Here is a 21,419-nt window from a genome sequence, read left to right as displayed (position 1 = left end):
CATGCATCTGCATTATTAACCTTGGGTTAATGAGTCCTATCTATATCTTTTTTCCCATATATTAAATGGTAGTCTGTGTTAGTGACTCTTAAACTTAGATGCTTATAAGAATCACCTATAAGGTTTTATTTATTCTTATATTTCTATATTTTTAAAACACACATGCCAATGCAACTGGAGATTTTGATCCAGGTTGCTGGCATTGAATTTAGGCATCTGTAAATTCAAAAAAGTTCTATAGATTATTACTAATGCTTGGTCTATGTCTGTGGGAGCCCACAGTTGGTTGTCTTTTTCTCTACTCATTGTTGTAATCTCCTTTCATGTCATTGGAAACATCAAGACTGGGCCTTGTCCTTAGCCGTATCTTGACCATATGTTAATATTTCCTTAATCCAGATTGTAATTGGTTTGACGTGATGTCAGTTCTTACTCATTTTTGTGTTCTTTGATCTTAGCAGTTTTTCTTGTTTTAAGTGCCTCAAATATAGTAGTAATTAAATATATTCTTTGTTTTCGTGAATTTGCTGAAATCCCAATGCCATATTTGTAGGAAAATTTGTTTCCACAAAGAGTTCTTTTTTTAGAAAACATATTTAAATCAAAAATTAGAAGTGTTAATTTGTGGCTACAAAAGAGTTTTTACTTTGCTCATGGATTCAAAATCAAGTGTTTACGACTCATTAACAATTTAAAAGAGGAGCTGGAGGGGAAAAAAAACAACCAAAAAACCTTGAATGGAGTTATTAATGGATCTTGCTAATTTAAGATTAACTGAAAAGAAAATTCTAAAAAAAAATCATACGTGGTCTTCTAAAATTTACTTTTTTCTGTAATCTAGGACCATATCAAAAAGTGAGATTATCAGGAGTGTAAGAATCCATTGGAGTTCTAAATTCCAGGGAAATAATGAAGAACAAAGGAGAGAAAGTTCATGCACATATTTCCCTCTTCTCTTTTCCTCTTAAGGTTTCCCATTTAAGCAGAGAAGAGATTGGATGGGATACCCGGGGTTGACCAAGAGAGGCTGGGCTGATAGAGACTGAACTACCCATCTCTTGGAATCAAACATTAACTTTAGTCTGTTGAAGGAGACTATTGTGAAGTCTTGTTTACTGGGCTATTGACCAACTGCTGTATGTTTGTAGGGGGATGATTTTCAACACTTATATGGTACACAGCACTCAGGGCTCTAGGCAAAACTCTAGAGAAGGTGGCAATATTGATCTTTTTCATCTCACGTTTATTCTTTTTTTTTTTGTTTTTTCGGAAACTTTTTGTCTTCTTTTGTCTCCTGCTTCTACTTCCTAAACAGTGCTCTGTGCTTCCTTCCAGGTGTTTCCCATTTTCTGCTTAATTGAAGTCCTTCCTTCATTACTCGATAACCAGTCTTTCTCTGTCTTCTTAGCTTTAATCAAAAGGATTATTTCTGAACTAGTATCACCCAATTACCCAATTACAGATCTGTTACCTAGTTAAGTCACAATTATGTAGAACCAAGACTTAAAATGCCCAATACTTTTTAAACAAGGAATGAGTAACCCAAATTGACCTATCATTGATGCCATGCAGAGGGGTTAATTGTACTGCAAATACTTTTTTACTTAAAATGTATGATGGACATCTTTCCATGCCAGTGCAGTAAGAACTACTTCATTTTTAACAACTACATATTATTCTTATAATTGTATGGATGTGCTCAATTGTCCATCATTCTCTTGTTTATGGTCATAATAATAATAATGATTGTCATCCAATCATCATCTTAATAAATAATATTTATTGAACCCTTATTATGTGTCAGGCACTGCCATAGTAAGTGGTTTATATATCATTAATTCACTTGGTTATCATATCAGTTATCCTACCAGGTAGATGATATTGTTGGCTTCATATTGAGTATGAGAAAATTGAGGCTTAGAGAAGATAAATGAATTGCCTAAGGTCACTCTTCCAGTAAGTGGCAGAGACAGGATATAAACCTGGAAAGAGTGTCTCCAGAGCCTACACTGGAGTCAAACCAAGCACTATTGGTTGTTTCAATTTTTTTTCCCTTTGGCAAATACACAAAATGCAGCAAATAATATCATAATATATTAAAATTGGGGGTATATTTATAGTTTTTCCTAAGCTCTTAATAATAGTCATTGTGGTTAAAAAACAGTGACTCCATCACATGAAAGGAAAATACAAAATCATAGAATCTCCAGGTTTGAAAGGACTTTCTTAGTAAGTTAGCTGAGTTGTAACAATTGTGAATATCAGTCAGTCCTGTTCTCATCTGCTCTCTGGAGTTCCTAGAGAACTTGCTCAGGACCTCTTCATGTTAATACATGTTTCTACACTGTGTCATGTTTATTTGTATGCATGTCTCATTTTCCACATTCTACTCATGGTTCATTTTATTTATTCTACTGCTAATTGTTTTACGTACAAAAGACACCAGTACTATCGTGGCTGAATTATCTCAGTATTTTAATTTGTAGCTTCTTTTCTTTCAAACAGGAGCAAAGTTTATTGGAACTTTCCCCATACCAGACACCTATAATCCGGATGATGATAAAATATATTTCTTCTTTCGTGAATCATCTCAAGAAGGCAGTACTTCTGATAAGACCATCCTTTCTCGAGTTGGAAGAGTTTGTAAGGCAAGATATATTTATTTCATTTAATCATATGTATATATGTATGAACAATTAACCATGTAATGTTGAAGTAAAGTTAATGTTCATTATTCATAAGTGGTAGGATAAATGCATACTATCTTACATGTATAATTTTTGAGATCCAAAAGTAAAAAAAGAAAAAAATGATTCAAATTTGTCCACTATTACAGTTTATTTTTCCAGTGCCTGAACTGTTGCCCAAGTGTGAGTTAGATCTCTTTGGCAGCCTGCACCTATTATTGAGGGGCTAAACCTTTGCCAGTTATTGCTATTCCAGTAAGATTGCTGCATTGTCCTAATCCATAGAGGTTAAAATGTTTTTATAGGTTATTTTGAAATTGAAAGCAACTTAATATAATCACTAGAGTAACTTAGACACTAACAGAAACGTATCCTGTATTTTTATCAAAATACACATCACATGTGTAAAATTACGTATCTTTACATGGATCAAATAAGTTGAAAATATGGTTATAGTGTTACTATAATAAATATTTTTAGAGTATTAATCTAGATTACGTTCTGAGAGAAAATGGACGAAGAGGAAAAAAAGAAACAAACCAGAATGCAAAACATTTATTTTAAAGAACATTGTGATTAGTTTTCTAATATTACCATTTTATGTAAATTACAGGAAAACAGAAACTCTATAAGACCCTTCCATTTTGTGCCATCAAAGTTCTCATTTGAGTGAATACAAGTGTTATAGAATAATAATGCTACTAGAATCACACTTTTGACTTCAGCATATTATTTTTTGAAAAATTGCATTTATCTTCACTGAAATAACTTTTCTTAAATAGACGCTTTCAGCTTAAACTCAGTTATTAAGAGGAAGAGCTGTAAAGTTAATAAATACTCTCAGCGGGAAGCTTTCTCTGGTCTTGTACAAACTTTTCATTTTCTTCCATCTGAGCCTATCACTTTTTGTCTCAATTTGTGCCCTCAGGCTTTTGAACACTTTCAGGGACAGAAATACAAACCATCATTGCACTTAAAAGTGCTAATGAAAACATGGCTTTTGAATGAGGCCAACTTGTGAGTGCAGATCATTCTTTACCTAGTGTCCTAGCCAGTAATACTGTCTCCCATTGATCCCTTCACCCCCAGGGGACAGATTCTCTAAAAAGCATCCTTATTCTTTCAGAGTCTAAAAATTCACAGTAGTTTCTCTTGAAGCTTCTCGCCTAGAGATGAATGGCCATTACTTGGAGTAGTCATAGTGTGTTCGTGTACTGAAGCGTGCCTTATGACAACAGTATCCCAAGCCTGAAAAGCTGTGCTATGGATTGACATCGTTTGTAAAAATGAGCTACATTAAATATGTCATAAGAGATTTACAATCAATTAAATGTATTTCAAGAGTCACTTTCTGATGAACATGTATAACAAGTGTGTGTTTTGTGAACCAGTTCAACACTTATTCCTTGATAGGGCTAATCCATTTGATAGAAATTCATTTATAACAAAGCAATGTTTTTACCCTATTCTTAAATATACTGAAAGTTAATCTTAGAGATAGAGAAATATATTAAAGAAAAATTTAGTTGCCCATTTATAAATGTCTATATTAAAAATGTAATCTAGACTTTAAGTATGAGCCATAGGATATTTTATTTAAATTATAAACAAACTCCTATAGAACTGAAAAAGCCAAGAGAACTGTAGTACATGAGTCTTCCCACCACAAAAAACTCTGAGACCACACAGTGAGATTTTGTCATGCTATTGTGTTTGGATGAAAAGCTAACAAATTGTGAGATCAAATAAGGACATGTGACAGATGAGTTTCCTTTAAAAATAGATATAATAGAGGTTCTTCCCACATTCGTATATCTCTTTACTCAATCACTGTTTTCAGTTACCACCATCTTCAGAATTTCTCACTACACATATGATCCATTGGTCAAATGTTTACAATATTTGGTTCTAAATGCGTCTTTGTAGTTTCTTAATTGCAGCATGCCCTGCCTATGTTTTTAACTTTACTTAATAATTTAGGATTAAAGTGTGGCAAAAAGAGAGCACTTCGAAGTAGAGATTTCACTGACAAGATTAAAAATGACTTAATCTTTTAAAAAATATGTTATGCACTGCAAGAGAATAGCAAGTTTAATTTAAAAACAGCTATTCAGCATCATTATTGTTGCTGTTATTTATTATTTTCACATAAAAAAACATTTTTCTGACATTATTTGGAACATATTATTCCTCTCTGTTGTTTCATTTTTTGTTCCCATGGGGTTATTATAATATTATTTTTCTATTTTCCACAAATAGTAACAGAATGGATGTCTATGCTATGAAACAAAATTGGGTTCAATAGATATAAGCAAAGATCTAAGAAGGAAGAGCTCATGTTAGAGAGAATGAACAGTTAATGTACACTTTACTGAGTTTACAAAGCTTTTCAGTAACAGGGAAGCCCTTTATACTATTTGTTCCACCAGGATATTCCCACAGTACCTATTTGTTTGGAAATATTCAGGTTCTGTTGTTCATGCTGTTATTTTTTTTATTATTTGTTTTCATTTTTAACTGATAACCTTTAACCCAATGAAAAACTGTTGACAACTTAAGAGCTCCCTACCTCTTCAGCTACTAAACTAAAGTAAAAGTTGTTTTATTGACCTGTCAAAGTTATTACTATTAGATTGAGTAGCATATAGTGATTGGTGAGGAGGGGGTTTTGGAAATAGACAAAAATTACAAAAAATGAGTAAAGAATTGTTTACAGAATAAGGGTGAGTCTTTTCAATTTTGTAACCCATTCATTCATTGTTTTATCATTTCATTATTCCAATAACGACAACAAAATATAAGTTCTCCACAAAATGCAGTACACTAGACACTGGGAGATAAGTAAGTCACTGTCTCTTTTCTTTAAAACCTCACAGCACAGTGAGGGTAATAGAGATATAAACAGATAATCACAATATAATGTGATAGTTGTTGGGGCTGAGAACTCTACACATTCACTGAAGCTCAAAAATTGAGTCCTGCAGGGGGAGGAGGGCTACACCAAGGAAAGGAAAGGAAGATAGGCATTTTAGGCAGCTTTGTGACAGAGTATATTTTGTTTACAGAGCAGTCAAATTTTGTAAGTGTAACTCTGGGACGTGTGCTCTGGGGAGCACTGTCATTTGAGATTGGAGTGGTAAGTTGGAAGATAAGAAGTCTTGTTTCCCTGTTAAGCAGTTTAAACTCTATCCTGTAGGCAATGAGGAGTTATAAATGCTTTTAGGCAGAGAAGTGACATGATGGGTAGATATATTTAGCAATAATTTGAGGAATGCATCTGGATTGAGAAATATTTGTGACTGGGAGACCTGTTAGGTGGTTCCCTAAAGAAAATAGGAATGAAGAGATAAGGGTATGTTCAAGAGATATTTGTAAAATAGAATCTGTGTGTAGATTTCTAAAAGGCCCTTGACTTATTACTACTCTTTTATTAATTGCTTAGTGTAGACTAGTGCTCTCCAATAGATCTTTCTGCAATGATGGAATGTTCTATATCTGCACTCTCCAACATAGTAGCCGTGTGGCTATTAGTGTTGACATATGGCTAGTATGACTAAGGAACTGAATTTTTAATGTTGTTTAATTGTAATCAGTGTTAATTTAGATAGCCTCATGTGGCTAGTGGCTACAATATGAATATAGACTATTAAAGCATTCATTAACTTAGCACATTTATTGGTAACTGACCCTGTGCATGACACTGTGCTAAACAGTAGTTTTATAGAAGTTAAAAAAAAGACACAGTAGTTGTACTCACTGAGCTTACAACCTAGTAGATGATATATGCATTAAATAAGAAAATACACAGATTAACGTATAATTGGAAAGTGTGATAAGTGTTAAAATGGGAAAAATAACAGGATGAAATTAGGAAAAATGGGTGGACTTCAGCTTGGTTATGGAAGGTCTCTCTGAGAAAGTGACTTTTGAGCCAGATGTTGAAAATGATTAGGAAATTGCAGGACAAAGGTGACAAGGATAGGGAAGAATATTTCAGGCAGAAGGAAAAGCACACGTGAAATCTCAGAGGTGGGAAAAAGCATTTAAGGAATTAAAAGAGATTTACTGTGACTGGAGCATAATGAATAAATGGAAAATTAGCAGGATAGTGTTGTTTTCCTTTTAAAACATACATAAAATTTCAACAATCTTCAGAAGTCTTATATTCCCTGTTTATACAGTCGTGTACCACATAACGTTTCGGTCAACAGCAGACTGCACATACAATGGTGGTCCCATAAGTTAGTCCCACATAGCCTACGTGTGTAGTGGGCTATATCATCTAGGTCTGTGTAAGTACACTCTAAGTGTACTCTAAGTACATTTGCACAATGACAAAAATCTCCTATTGACTCATTTCTCAGAACGTATTCCCGCCCTTAAGTGATGCATGACTGTGGTTAGGACTGACTGATGTTGCAGATATTGACTCCACGGTGTATATGAAAGGCTGCAACAAGTTCCTGTCCTATTAGATCCTCGATGCATTTTAATTCTCCCTTACTCCTATCCAAAACATTTTGATACTTTCCCTGTAGACAAAGACTCTATATTCTTAGTAATTATGGTTCCCAGAAGATAAGGCAGAGATTAGGAAAATAAACAAAGACATACATTCTGATATTTGGGACAAGAAACACCAGGAAAAAGTTTATGAGTATAGATTTTATATTTGGATATGTTGACCTTGATGTGGCTCTGGGATATGCTGCCATAAAAGCCAGCTGAAAACATGAACCTGAGGCTCGGCAGTATCTGGATTCATGAATTTGGAAAGCACCGGTATATTGGTGGTTCTTGAAGTCATGGAAGTGTCTGAAATTGCCCAGGGAAATTTGTAGTGCAAGATCAAAGAGCAAGGATAGAATACTGAGAAACAATGACGTTTAAGAAAGAGCAAAGGAAAAAGTTCACAAAGGCAATTGAGAAGAAATAGTTTGATAGCTAGGTGGAGAACTGAACGAGAGTGTTGTCACAAGTCAAGGGGAAGAAAACTGTTTCAAGAAGAAAACAGTTGTCAGTAGTTGTCAGACACCAAAAGGATATCAGGTAAGATTAGGATTAAAAATCAGGTATTAGATTTGGCAGTAAGGATATCATTGATAACTTGCTCGAATGATATGAATGTTCAACTGGCAATCAGATCTAGGCTTACATCTCTGCTATACTTCTTCCTAGCTCAGTTTCTTAACCTAGAAAATGAGGACACCCATCTTTCCATGACTGTTTTACCCAGCAAATGAAAGGCTTAAATGAGATCATATGAATTTGGATGTGACAGATACTGAGGAAGGTACTGGAAAACCAAGGTGACTTAGATTTCTGTTTTCAAGCGGTTAACAATCTAAGAAATTAACATTTAAATAATGTTAAGTACATGGTCATACTATAGTGAGTTAAAGGTCAAAAATCACATGCGTGCACACACACACACTTGTCATACATAAACACTTTTGGAGCCAGATCAACTAACCACCATGCTTAGGAGTGAAAGAGTGGTAGTGTGTATATATTGAGGAGTTAGAGACAGGTTAGTTACTAAAGGTTACTGGGAAGAGATGATATTTTATTAGTTTTAAGGACTGAAGTTTCTGTTAATATTTTGCCCTCATTTTTAGCAATATTCATAGTTTGAGGATGGATCTTATTTCTGGACATAGTCAAAAGAATTTGGAGACATATCTGGTGAAAATTGTGTGAACAGTTTGAACAATGCAAATTTTTGACAAGAGGTATAGACAAGGAGAGACACTAAATAGTAAAGAAACTGACTTAGAAGTTAATTTCATAAGGCAATGTTGATCAGTGACACCTCAGGAGAATAGGTGCCTTCATCGAAAGAAACTTTTTCAAACTCAGTGTGTTTATCATTATACATGGCAGAACACATTTACTAATGAATTATTTTTTGATAGTGTCATTACTTTCCTTTCAAACTACTTAGTTGTCTCATATTTAAAATAAGGTCCTTAGCCTAGAATGAGTTCTTGCCAGGCGCTATAATTCCTTGATTCTGTCGAACAGTCAGTATTTTCAAGCACTGAATGGTGCACCTTACGCCCTGGACTGCTCTCATAGATGATAAATTACACAGAGCTTCGTGGTGAGGTAATAAATGCTAACTGAACCTGTTCAGGTGAAACAGCATGAAATAAACACTTTGAAAAGATTTGTGTCTATTTACTTTGCAAGTGTCCTTTCAGATACTATTATTTATATCCGTGTGGTGTTTATAACTGTGTGTGTGTGTGTGTGTGTGTGTGTGTGTGTGTGTTTCCCTTCAAGACCCACCCTGTAAGTAAATGTGTGGAAATACCAGTCCCTTCAGTGAGGCTTGCTTGCAGCTTTCCACCTCGAGGCTGTTTTGCATTATTTTTGGATTCTGTTCATTTTTGGAAGTGTTGTCCATTAGCTTACTTACGCTAGCCCACTCCAGATTCCAGCTGCAGATTATGCCAGTTCTCTTTTTTGTTCTGCAGTATTTCCTTTTGTCCATGCCAGGAATTCAGTTTGGATGTCCCTTTCACATAACTTGCCTGGAGGTCTAATTAATAGCCCTTTGCTTCGAATCCGCTCGCATTGTCTATTTTGATATATGGTCCTATTTGGACAATCACTGCCTTTGAAGATTTGTGTTTTTAGGCCGATGACACTTTCTGTATTTATTCATCTCCGCCAAGTTGTGTTTTTTTTGCTTACTTTCCGTGTGTCACTTACAACCTGAATGAGAGATTTAGAGCCATGAGTTACAGATGTGCTTTTGCTTCACTTCCATCTGTTTTCCTGTCAGAAATTCCTAGGCAACGATTTACACCATTGGCGATGGCTTTTTTTTTTTAAATTTAATGAACTCTGATCCTACCTGAAAAAGACTGCTTAACATGCCTAGATTTACCTAATTTTAATCTGTTAAATCTTGAACATAGTCTATTACCCAAGTCCTACGTTTTTTATAATCTTTACAAGTTTGTGAAATAGTTAGAAAAACATGTTCTCCGTTTCATTTCTCCAATGGCAAATCAAAAACAGTCATCTCTAAACATTAGAGTTCTTTTTTAAAAAACATTATTTTTTGCCTTGAAAGCCTCTTCAGAATTTATTGCTTAAAAACCATTGTTTTCAGTACCTGCCCTGCAAGTTTTTCGTTTGCTTTTTCTTCTCTCCTTTGTCTGAGATGTTTGAGTTTGGACAGTTTTGTTTTTCTACTGTTAAGATATTTCAAGATTATTAGTGGATGAAGTAGAAGACTCATTATTATTTTCTTTTTTTGCTTTTATATTTTAGTGGTCAGAACTTTTCTCTGGCATCTCAATGAAACTGTTACATGAAACATAGTTATAGCCTTTTGCAAAAGAAGACCCGGGGTCCAAAAAGGAAAGTACAATATAGTTCTCTCATTTGATTCAGTGGGCATGACTTCACTATCTTCCATTAGTTCATTTAATGTATTGAAATGTCCTAATTTAAGCTCTTCCTCTCAGTTTAACAATGTATTTTAATGTATATGGCATGCTCTTCTAATGAGACTCTTGGAACTGTATTCCAAGTTTTATTTTTTGTTTCTATCACATCGTAATCATAGTTTCAAGCTTCTAAATAGGCCATCGTGTGTTTGGATTATACTTATCATTCTTATTTACTTATACAGACCATCTGTATTAAGTTTACAAAGCTTCTAAAATTGGTCCCTAGAAATAACACAGTGAAGATTGAGGCAGCGCAGAGAGAAGCAGAGTGGACAATCGCTCTGAAGTGTCGGTTGCTGTGGTCCTGTCTCCAGTATTTCCTGGAGCAAATGGGTTTTTAGGCTATTGGATGGCACATCTCAACACAAGACCATTTAAAACCTGCAAGGTACAGCTGTTATTATAAATGACAAATCAGATAAAGAATATAAATGATGTACTGAAATGCAACAGGCCTTAAATAGAAAGCACAAAAGTATTAAATTGCTGTAATCTTATTTGTGGAATTTGTAAAGAGAGTCAATAGAAAGCTGGTGTGTTTGCCTCTATGTGACAGTTTCAGTTATGGAAAAACATTTTTATTGATTTGCAGTACGGTAGTATTTAGACTACACTTCAAAAGAAGGTGGGTAGTGTTAGTTTAAGCTAAAATCTCTCAGATTAAACGTTATTAATGGGTAGGACTGGGGAGAGAGGCCCAGAAAAGGTGCATAGATTATGGCTTTCAAAGTGTTTCAGGGAATTCCATTCTCTTGCCTGCACAAAGATGAAGAGCAGCAGTAGGCAAAAGAACTAAATTTTAAGCAAAGGAGAATTTACAACCTCTGACTCCAGCATCAAACCTTTTTTTTTTTTAAGTGCTTAAGGTATGTCATTCTCCAGTGTTTATTGATTTGAAAAGCCTAGTGTCCTTCAACTTAAACAAATTGATATGGTTACAAATCTCTGAGTGCATATCATCATTTTAATAGAATACATGTTCACAAATGTCTTGGAAATTCCATTAATTTATAAAATCTTCAGGATTTAAGAGCATTGGAGCTGAAAGTCGATTATTACGTTTTCCAAGAGCTTCTGTTTCCCGATATATAGGTTAAAATGACAATATTTATGAAGTGTTGAGAGATCCTCAAAGAGGATGATATATACAGATAAAACTGAGTTTAACAGATAAACCAGCATAGTGATCCAAAGGTCAAAAGACACACTCAATAAAAGTTCATGTGTGACAGCTTGTGGCTACTCTACATGTCTATGTAAGATTTATAAGGACTTGAGTTTGCTGGGACAGTAGAGGGAAAATAGAATCACCATTAACCTGCCTCACAACTGATCTACGCATTAGCAGATAGTATGGTTAGAAGACAATAGTATTTCATAATATGCAGCCATCATCCAATCAAATGATTCAGAAATACTATATTTTAAAGCTGCTGAAAGATGATAAACTGTTTTCTTTTTAAAATTTTTTCTTTTCTCTTTTTATTAATCACTTTAAAATTAAGAAATATGTCAAACACATAGAAAATAGGCACCTTCCGGACTCACCACCCAGATTGAACACACGTGGTCAGGCTTGTTTAAATTTAATTTCTTCGTTACTTTCATCTGCATCTTTGTGTGGAGGATGTCAAGGCTTTTGGCAATCTGACCACAAAGAAGCTGTGATAAATAGAGTGGAGACACGTAGGAGTGACTGGTGACTAAAAACGGCTGATTCTGACATCTCAATAATAAATTTATTGTGTTAGTGAGACGATTGTATTCTTTAGAGCTTCATGAGAATAAGCAAGGAGGTGGCAATTTAGTACAAAAGTGGTTACCTCTCTTTCAGCGCCTTCTGGGCTTTCAGTTCTCAGGGGGGATCGGGTGGATTTGCAAACAAATCCAGTGACTGAGAGCTGGTCAGCAAAGTCAGTCGACTGACACTTCCTTACAGGAGAAATACATCTCCTTGTGAATTGAACTTTGCCATCCCAGGTCATGCTTCTGGATGTCTGTAAGAGTTACTATCCAGTCATTAAATGCTTATAATCCATTCCTGAGAACCATTATCCCAGGAACTATACTTGTTTCCCTGCTGACAGCAGATGGCTTTCATCTTTGACCTGGCTTTTTAAAAATTTTTATCTTTTTATTCCTTGAGGGCCCAGGGAAGACTGCTCAATGGATAGACAAGAGCATTTAAAGATTCTTTTGTTCAAAGGATTGCAATTTCCATTTGTCAGGTTAAAAAAAAAAATGCAATTACTGTATGAAAACCTGTCCTGTCCAACAAATTTGGAGTTAGTAGAATAGTTAGAATTTTTTCATGATTTTTCTTAAAGATGGGTGATAATTACAGGTAGAGAGGGAGACAATGTTTGAAAATGGACGTTTGTTGTCACTTTAATAAAATGTTTAAAAGAGAATGTGATTGCTCATTATTATGATGAAGTAGTGATGTTTACACCTGTTAAAGGAATGTTGTGGAGCAAATATTCGACATATCTGTTTATTCATTGAGCAAAATAATTTGAGCAACTACTCTGTGCTAAAGGTACAGCAGTAAACCAAATGTAATCCCTGGCATTATATTCGTGATAGCAGATATATTTCTCTATGTATATTGGATCAACACTATTTTTAATATTTATTGCTGCCTCTCAAAATATACAAATACAGGCCATGAAAATTTTATAAATACATAAATCTGTAAGAAGAATGCATTTAACTAATACTCTGCTTAGTACAACTAGGGCTTTGCTAAAAACAAAAGTAAAAACTACGTATGTGAATTTAAAAAGATATAATTCAAGGGTCGTGAGAAGATGAGGAGGTAACTTACTTTGTATTTTTTAATTTATTTAAAATTTCTTTCTTTCTGAGTAATTCCAGATAATACATTTTCTCACTGGAATCCTACTGTACATTAACACAGAATTACATTAGGAGGAAGCATCAATATTTTTGCCCATTCATATTAACATCTGGATTTATATTTATTAAATGATCTGTGGATATTAGCCTTAAAAATAAAAGTCATATCTAGATAATTCTGCCTTCACCTCTGCAGACATTGGAAATCACCCAATAGCTAGCTGAAATATTGTTTTTATTGTTGAGCAATGATATTCAAATAATAGAAGCACCATATACAAAATATAAATTTAAGGGCAATTATAGACATGTTTGTTTCTAAAGGGTTATTATATAGTATATATTATGTATTCATTTTCTTAAAGGAAAACTCTTATCATTTCACTTCTTTACTAATTACTAAATCTTTCGGTAATTCTTCAGTTGTGTACAAAATAACATACAGATACCTCAGCTTGGTATTAAAGCCTTCCTTCATCTTACCCCAATTTACTTTTATAACATTTTCCTCCACTATTGCAGTTTATCCCAGTCTTCCTCCAAACCAGATTTGTCCTGGTTCTCCATACATGGTCTGAATTGTTCTCCTGTTGTCCTTCTCCCCTACTCTCCAGCATCTAGAATATTTCCTGAACCAGTCTCTGCGTGTCCGAACCTACCCGTTATTTTAAAGACAGTATTAAATCTGGCTCTTCAGTGAGGCCTGTTCTCATTTTCTCACTACACAGAAATCTCAGAGGAGGCTCAGATGCTTTGGCATTTATCTATACTTTTCTAAAGACTTTTATCAATTTTATCTTGTGTTTTGTTATTCAGTACTTATCAAATGTGTTTTTATTACATATCTGACAAGCAGGGTGTTAGTGACATATCTAGAGTAGAAGTTGGGTAAAAGGAATAAGGGAGTGCGTTTTCTGGTGAGAATTAAAAACTATTAGAAAATCAACTAGATGTTATTTTGCTTTTTATTATCACTGTATGTCAGCAATTCTAAACAGTAGCAATGACAAAATACTGCTACTAGAAAAGTCTTTTGTTTGTCCAAGTTCTAAACAGTTGATATGGTTACCACTGTCTCTATTATGTGTATGTATGTGTATGCATATATGTATAGTAAGCCCTCAACACACATGAAACTCAGCTACACACATATCCCAAGAGTAGGTTCACAATGAGTTGGAATCATTTAAAATTTAAAACTGTAAAAAGATGTGGAGAAGAGGGAACCGTCCTATACTGTTGGTGGGAATGTGAATTGCTGCAGCCAATATAGAAAACAGTATGGAGATTCCTCAAAAAATTAAGAATAGAACTACTATATGATCCAGCTATTCCACTTCTGGGTATTTATGCAAAGAATATGAAAACACTAATTTAAAAAGATATGTGTACCCCTACATTCATTGCAGCATTATTTACATTGCCAATATGTGGAAACAGCCTAAGTGCCCAGTGACAGATGAATGGATAAAGAAGATGTAGTATATAGATACATAATGGAATACTACTCAGCCATAAAAAAGATGAAATCTTACCATTTGCAACAACATGGATGGACCTTGAGGGTATTATGCTAAGTGAAATAAGTTAGATGGAGAAAGACAAATACCGTATGATTTCACTCATTTGTGGAAGATAAGCAAACACACACATAGACATAGAGAACAGATTGGTGTTTACCAGAGGGGCAGGGGGATGGGGGCAGGGCAAAATGAGTAAACAGGGTCATTTTTGTGGTGACAGATGGAAACTACAGTATTGATGGTGAACAGGATATAATGTATACAGAACTTGAATTATAATGATGTACATCTGAAATCTGTATAAAGTTATAAACGAATGCTATCTCAATTAAAAAAACAATGAGACATAGTGCAGCCGTGAAGTGTGATATTTTGTTCAAGTGCCAATTTTGGTTCATATGTGAAATATTTTATTGAATTTGAATGTCTTTAAATTTCAAAATTATTCTTCTTTTTAAGTTATTTGTTGTAAACCTAAAGAACAACTAAAGACAAGAATAATTATTATTTATTTATACAGAGCTATTAGTGAAAATTATTTTGTTGTTTAGCAGAGAGGGATGTAAAACACAATTCATTCTGGGCTTCACAGTATCCCTTGGTGTTAGGTGCTAAGACTGTAAAGATAGCTATGGTCTCTGGTCTTGGTCTCAAGGACCTTACTTACTCTCTCAGCTCTCCCGTGAATCTAAGACCCATCTGAGAATTTGTATTTCTATGTTACCCATGTTAATACTAAAAGGGGTCTCTCTCTCTTCTCTCTTCTCCTCACCCTTTCTTCGGGAATAACAACTATTTAAATGACTTTGAATTCTCTTGTTTGGAGTAGTCATTTTGATACTCTTCTCTAATTTAATTTCATTTTCAGAGATAAAAAGAACACAGGGAAGACAGTTTCTAGATATTCAGACTTAAAATTTGACAGTGAACTTTTTATTTATAGAACGTAGACTGCATGATGAATAAAACATTTTATAGAATTTATATTTAAATGTAAATATATTAATGGAACTAGCAGCTCCAAAAATAATTTTTGAAAGTGGAAATTAAGTACTTAATATATTTATACCATGAAACAATCTCACTTTATTATAGGCATAGCAGATCTAGTCGAGTCAAAGAAAAACTCATATTAATTTAGTGTTCACAGTGACATATTAAATTAAAAATAAGAAATATATCTTTTTATGTTGAATTATTGAATAACATAACCCTGTTTATTCCATTTAATTGATTTTAATGCTTATGTTTTGCTAAATATCTAAAGAACATTTTCAGTGAAAGATTTCAGAGGAAAATAATGTATGGAAAAACGTTGATTAGTATTTAAAACAAGATTGCTCTTATATGTATGTTATTTTCTATGTTTATGTTGCCTTGGTGTTTAATTAGTAGGGCACTAAATTTGGAAAAGACTTTTTTTGTTGTTGTTGTTGTTGAGGAAGATTCACCCTGAGCTAACATCTGTTGCCAATCTTTCTCTTTTCGCTTGAGGAAGGTTAGCCCTGAGCTAACATCTGTGCCAATCTTTCTCTATTTTTGTATGTGGGTCGCCATGCAACCATGGTGTAGGTCCATGCCCAGGATCTGAACCTGCAAACCTGGGCTGCCGAAGTGGAGTGTACTGAGCCCAACACCACGCCATGGGGCCAGCCCCTGGAAAAGACTGTTTTTAAGTCTGTACCAAGGCATATTTCTAAAGAATGCAAATATTGATCTAAATCATATGCATAATATACAAGCCAGTGCTAGCATTTATTAAACTCAAGTTCCCTGGCCTTTGCTAAGCACTGTAAAAATGTGAGCATGCTTATATACATTTTTCCATTTAATCATCAAAATAATCATATTTCAAGGCATTAATTATATTTTATTGATGAGAAAACAGAGACTTGGAGGATTAAACAACCTTTTTGTAGATCCTGGAGTGAAAATTGGCAGAGATGGGAGTTGATTCCAAGCCTGCCTTATTTACTGTTGCTTTGCATGCATCTGCTCGTTCAGTGGAGCTATGTTGGTTACACTGCATTCATTTAACCATGAGAAAAGTAATTAATGTTGAGGGACAAAACTGCCTTTTCCCTCATTCGAAAGTTCAAGGACTTAAATATGTAGTTTTCTGTCTTTGTAAACAATAACATTGATAAGACACTGCCTGTAATAACCACCAGTTTTAGTTGGTGATAGAATCATGTTGGTAAATCTGTATCTTTATTTTTTTCCTTTTTTTCAGAATGACGTAGGAGGACAACGTAGCCTTATAAACAAATGGACAACTTTTCTTAAGGCTCGATTGATTTGCTCAATTCCTGGAAGTGATGGGGCAGATACTCATTTTGATGAGCTTCGTAAGTCATGTTTCTTTTTGCTTAAAAAAGTCTTACTGCCTAATGAAGTAATTCAGCATTTATTTTATTTTAGCCCCCAATGCCTGATTATATGGCCCAGTACAGCTTGCAGGAGTGGTTCTTACTAAATTTGCACACACAAAGAACGTGGAGGTCCTCTAGGTCTGGATGCACATTGTAATGAAGCAATTCCCCTCTTTGTAAGAGTCCTCAAAGTTATGAGGGAAACAAAACTGCAGCAAGAGACAGAAAGATGCTAGCTCTGGGACCACAATGTCCATCCATTCTCCCTTTACCTTTAGAAGGAGCCAGTCTGTAGGTAGCAAGAACTTGGGTTCTTTATGCTGCAGATGCCCTCTGCTGGAGAGCGTGGGAGATTGGTGAACTCTTGTCACTCTGACTTGTTAATAAAAAGAATACTCAGAGAAGCATTAGATAGATTTTTTTCTCCTTCATTTTCCCTCTTTACTCCCCTCAAAGCTAATTCTAGAAGGATTTTTTTTTGACGGCATATAAAGTTGGCATCATTAGCTTTTATCTTCTTGAACTTGTTTTTGTTGGCAGTGTAAAAATGGTTATATTGTTGATGATTTTTTCAGTATTGTATTTCGCAGTATTAAAGTATATATTCGGTATTCATGGGTGATCTCTCATGTTGTATATAAGCATGCTCACGTCTTAATATTTTAAAGAATATTATTTACACATACTTTAGTATCATTATACATTAGTATCAATACTTCACAAGCAATGACACAAGTAATACTGTACAGGTAATTAACTTGCGTAGCTATTTTCATGTTGTTGTCAAGTGGGTAATTGAATTACTAATAAATTGACACAATTACAGGACAATGCTTTTTTACAGTGGAGGGTAAAAATAACCTATGTTTTTAGTTTCTATTTTATGTGCAATTATGTACTCCTAATTGGAAACAGTCATGGAGGTTATCAGTCAAACCATCCCGTTTATAGGTGATTGAAGTAAACACCTAAGAGGTTAAATGTCCAACTCGATGTCACATAGCTAGTGAGAACCAGTCTTTTACCCTTAATTTCTTATGTCATAATATGATGACTTTCACTGTTATCTTAATTTTATATACTGTTTAGAGTCTCAGAAATATTGCTTTATTAAAGAAAAAGCAAACCTGTAATACTGAAAAATAAACTATAGTGAATCATTATTTTTTTCCATTAATAGAAGATATTTACTTACTCCCCACAAGAGATGAAAGAAATCCTGTAGTATATGGAGTCTTTACCACAACCAGGTAAGTTACAAAAAAATGCTTGTAATCCTAGAGAATTGTTATATGTATGTAAGACAATACAGTTGTATGTTCTTTTTGTCCCTTCCTTTTGTGTGAAAAAATACATATTTTTCATTTTAATTTTTCACTTGGTATTTCCTAGAAATCGTTTAATATCAATAGAGAAAATGTCTCTTCATTCTTTTACAACGGCAGAGTATCCCCTATATAGATTACCACAATTTATTTAACCAGTCCCCTGTACATAGACATTTCCATTGTTTCCAGTCCTTTCTTGGTATACATAATGCTTCAGTGAGTAAGTAATCTTGTACGTTCCCTGTATGAGCAAGTATATCTGTGAGCTAAATTCGCAGGCTAAAATTACTGGGTACACAGGCATATGCATATACTAATGATAGTAAATAGGTCAAGCTGCCTGACATAGAGGTAGTGCTAAAGAAATACACGTCTTAGTCACTGGCTAGACTGTGGCAGTGAGATGGGCCCCTCTTGACTTTTAAAACGTCATCATATGCTATCTTCTTTGTGCTGCCCTGTTACCCTACAAAGATGGGAGTGTGGCTCTTATTATCATGATTTCACTGTTCTGCTGATTTAGGCAAAGGGAATTTGCCCAAAGAAGACTTTGGTCAAAGAAGAGGAGCCTATTAGGAGTAAAAATGGGACTAGACCTAAAGGTGTTTTCCTCATTTCTACCCCTGTATTCTTGTCTTCTTACTGAAAAATGCTGTCCTATACTTGTTGCTGAGACTCTGTGACTTCCTTCAATGTTGTCTTGGCATCTAGGAAGGTGTCTCAAAGAATACATGGGCCCTACTGTCTTAATTTTATTTAATTCAGTAACTTACATTTGACTATGTTTAAAGTGTGCCTTTATTCCTGTTGCATATTACTGCCTACAATACATTCTTTGAAATACTTTACACTTTCTCCACAGCTCTGCCATCAATCTTTATTAATGTATGTTCATATTAGTATCAGAGGAATTGGCAGTATTGATATTGGTATTAGACAAATGGTCTTACTGCCTCCTTTTGAATAAATTATTAAAATATTTTGTAGACAAATTATAATCTTTTTTCCTCTGACATTACCCTCATTTAGTTCACAATACCTTATGTATAAATGCAAATCTACTATTGATTCAGAATATATCAGAAAATAAAATACTATTTGATTATAAGATATGGAATGCAAATACTTAAATATGAGAATAAAGAAGATACTCTGAGAAGCTGCTATTTGGGACTCCATTTTTCTGCTAATTTATATCTGATCTAAACAGGTGTAGGAAGAGTAAGTACCTGTAGTTACTCAAGAATCTCAGCCCCGGTTCTCTTGGTATCTTTCCATTCACAGAACTTTCTTTGAAGCCACTGTGTGTTCCAAACACAAGGCATAGGTATGTGCTAGGGAAGTGTAGCCCCAAGATAGTTATTTTTTTCTCCTACCAAGTTTTTGCCCACCCAGAAGTTTGTTCTTGGGGTATTTTATCATTTTAGTTTTCATACTGTCCTGAAGACTGAGGTAATGTCCGGATGCATGTCACATCCTTTGTCCAATGAGAAGATGTAATTAATCTGCAATAATAGCAATGCCATTAAGCATGCTGCATCATTCCTTTTAAGTATCATAGGCAGATCGTGTGATTTTTATGGGAACATCACCTTCCTTCTTAGCAGCCAGTTTTCTCTCAGATGCCTGTTTACTGTCAGCTCTCAATGTTTCCCATTAATGTCATTCCAAGAATATTAATGATTGAATTACTCATGCTAGAGAATCCTTAGGTCATTTATCTACTGCTGAGAGGATATATCTTTTAGATCATAAAGGATGACCTCATCTTTAAGAACAGGAATCATTGAAAGTTTTAGACTCAGAGAAAATGTCTTTTAATTTCCAGAAATAAAAAAAAAAAACATCTGATGACAGTTTAACAGTTTTCATTATTAGTTTACAAAAGTTTGTAGAATTCCCATGGAGCTTTTCTGCCTCTTAATTTTGTGCACTCCAATCCTGTGTAATTATGATTAATTTTAAGCATCAAATAAGTTACATATGTAAACTCAGAAATTCAAGAAGGAGCAAAAAGATTGTTTCAACATTTTTTAAATTAATAAAAATTATATGAGGAAATTATTAATAGCCAGTATTTATGGACATCCACTCACATTAAGATAACAGATAAGTGAGAGATTTATTTACATATCTAAATTATTCATTTTTTAAAAAAATAGGTAATGTAACTTATTTTGTAAGTTCTTTAGAAGGCGTTATACTATAACTTAAAATAAAATTCAAGAGCATGTGGATAAATATAATACTCTTTCCTGCATATTCCTTTCTATTCTCCAGTTTTTCTAGGTAATTCCTGTTTATCCATCAAGTGTCAATTTAGACGCCATTTACTCCCTGAAAATTTACCAGACAGCCGTGTATTGGGTTCCGATCTGTATGCTTGCTTAGCTTATTACTATAATTACCTGTAATGTAACTGTTGTCACACTTTATTCAAGATTACTTCGCATTAACCTGCTTTAGGATATACACACATCTTGTCTGCAGCACCTATCAAATGGAATGTGCTGAATAAATTTGTCCACAGCACCTGGTTATAGTATGTGCTCAATAATGTCCATTGAATAAACCAGTGAATGATTGAATCATGTTGCTGTCTTTCAGCTCCATCTTCAAAGGCTCCGCTGTTTGTGTGTATAGCATGGCTGACATCAGAGCAGTTTTTAATGGTCCATATGCTCATAAGGAAAGTGCAGATCATCGTTGGGTGCAGTATGATGGAAGAATTCCTTATCCTCGACCTGGCACAGTATGTATCCCACTTAATAATGAAATTATTTTCTTAAGCTCATCTTCTCTTCCTAATTCTATTATAATAAACTATGCTATTCACCACAGCAACATGTACTGTGGTTTTTAAAATAACTATTATTTATTTACAGTGATGTATTAGCGTTTCCATCCTTCACTGGAACTTAACATTTTTCTTTTGAGTAAGAATTTTAAGTACTAGAGGAAACAATCGTAAGGAGCACACTATGCTGAGAATGTGGTGCTTATCCTCAAAAAGTCTATAGAATCATCAAAATGATTTATTATATGGAATGACAAATATTCCAAGTTAGATGGAAATGCCAAATAAGTGTTTATTCTCCACATACAGCTCTGCTTATAGCTGGAGTCTTCTAGTTTCCAATTCTACTTTTTTTTTTTTTATAAGACATTGTCTCTTTTTTTCTTT

General features: G+C 34.3%; 1 protein-coding gene across 1 annotated transcript in view; it reads left to right on the top strand.

Moving 5' to 3' along the window:
* SEMA3D (semaphorin 3D) overlaps positions 1 to 21,419 on the top strand; it is a 193,568-nt gene that overhangs the window by 132,430 nt on the left and 39,719 nt on the right. The window contains exons 8-11 of the mRNA XM_058524671.1: positions 2,506 to 2,648; positions 16,769 to 16,883; positions 18,088 to 18,157; positions 20,843 to 20,987. Of these exons, the coding sequence (XP_058380654.1) occupies positions 2,506 to 2,648; positions 16,769 to 16,883; positions 18,088 to 18,157; positions 20,843 to 20,987 (473 nt within the window). The remainder of the gene's footprint in view (positions 1 to 2,505; positions 2,649 to 16,768; positions 16,884 to 18,087; positions 18,158 to 20,842; positions 20,988 to 21,419) is intronic.

This window comes from Diceros bicornis, chromosome 3 (assembly GCF_020826845.1).
Source record: "Diceros bicornis minor isolate mBicDic1 chromosome 3, mDicBic1.mat.cur, whole genome shotgun sequence".
Taxonomy (NCBI): Eukaryota; Metazoa; Chordata; class Mammalia; order Perissodactyla; family Rhinocerotidae; genus Diceros; species Diceros bicornis.
Note: the sequence above shows the minus strand (reverse complement) of the source record. Positions and strands in the feature narration are given on the sequence as shown.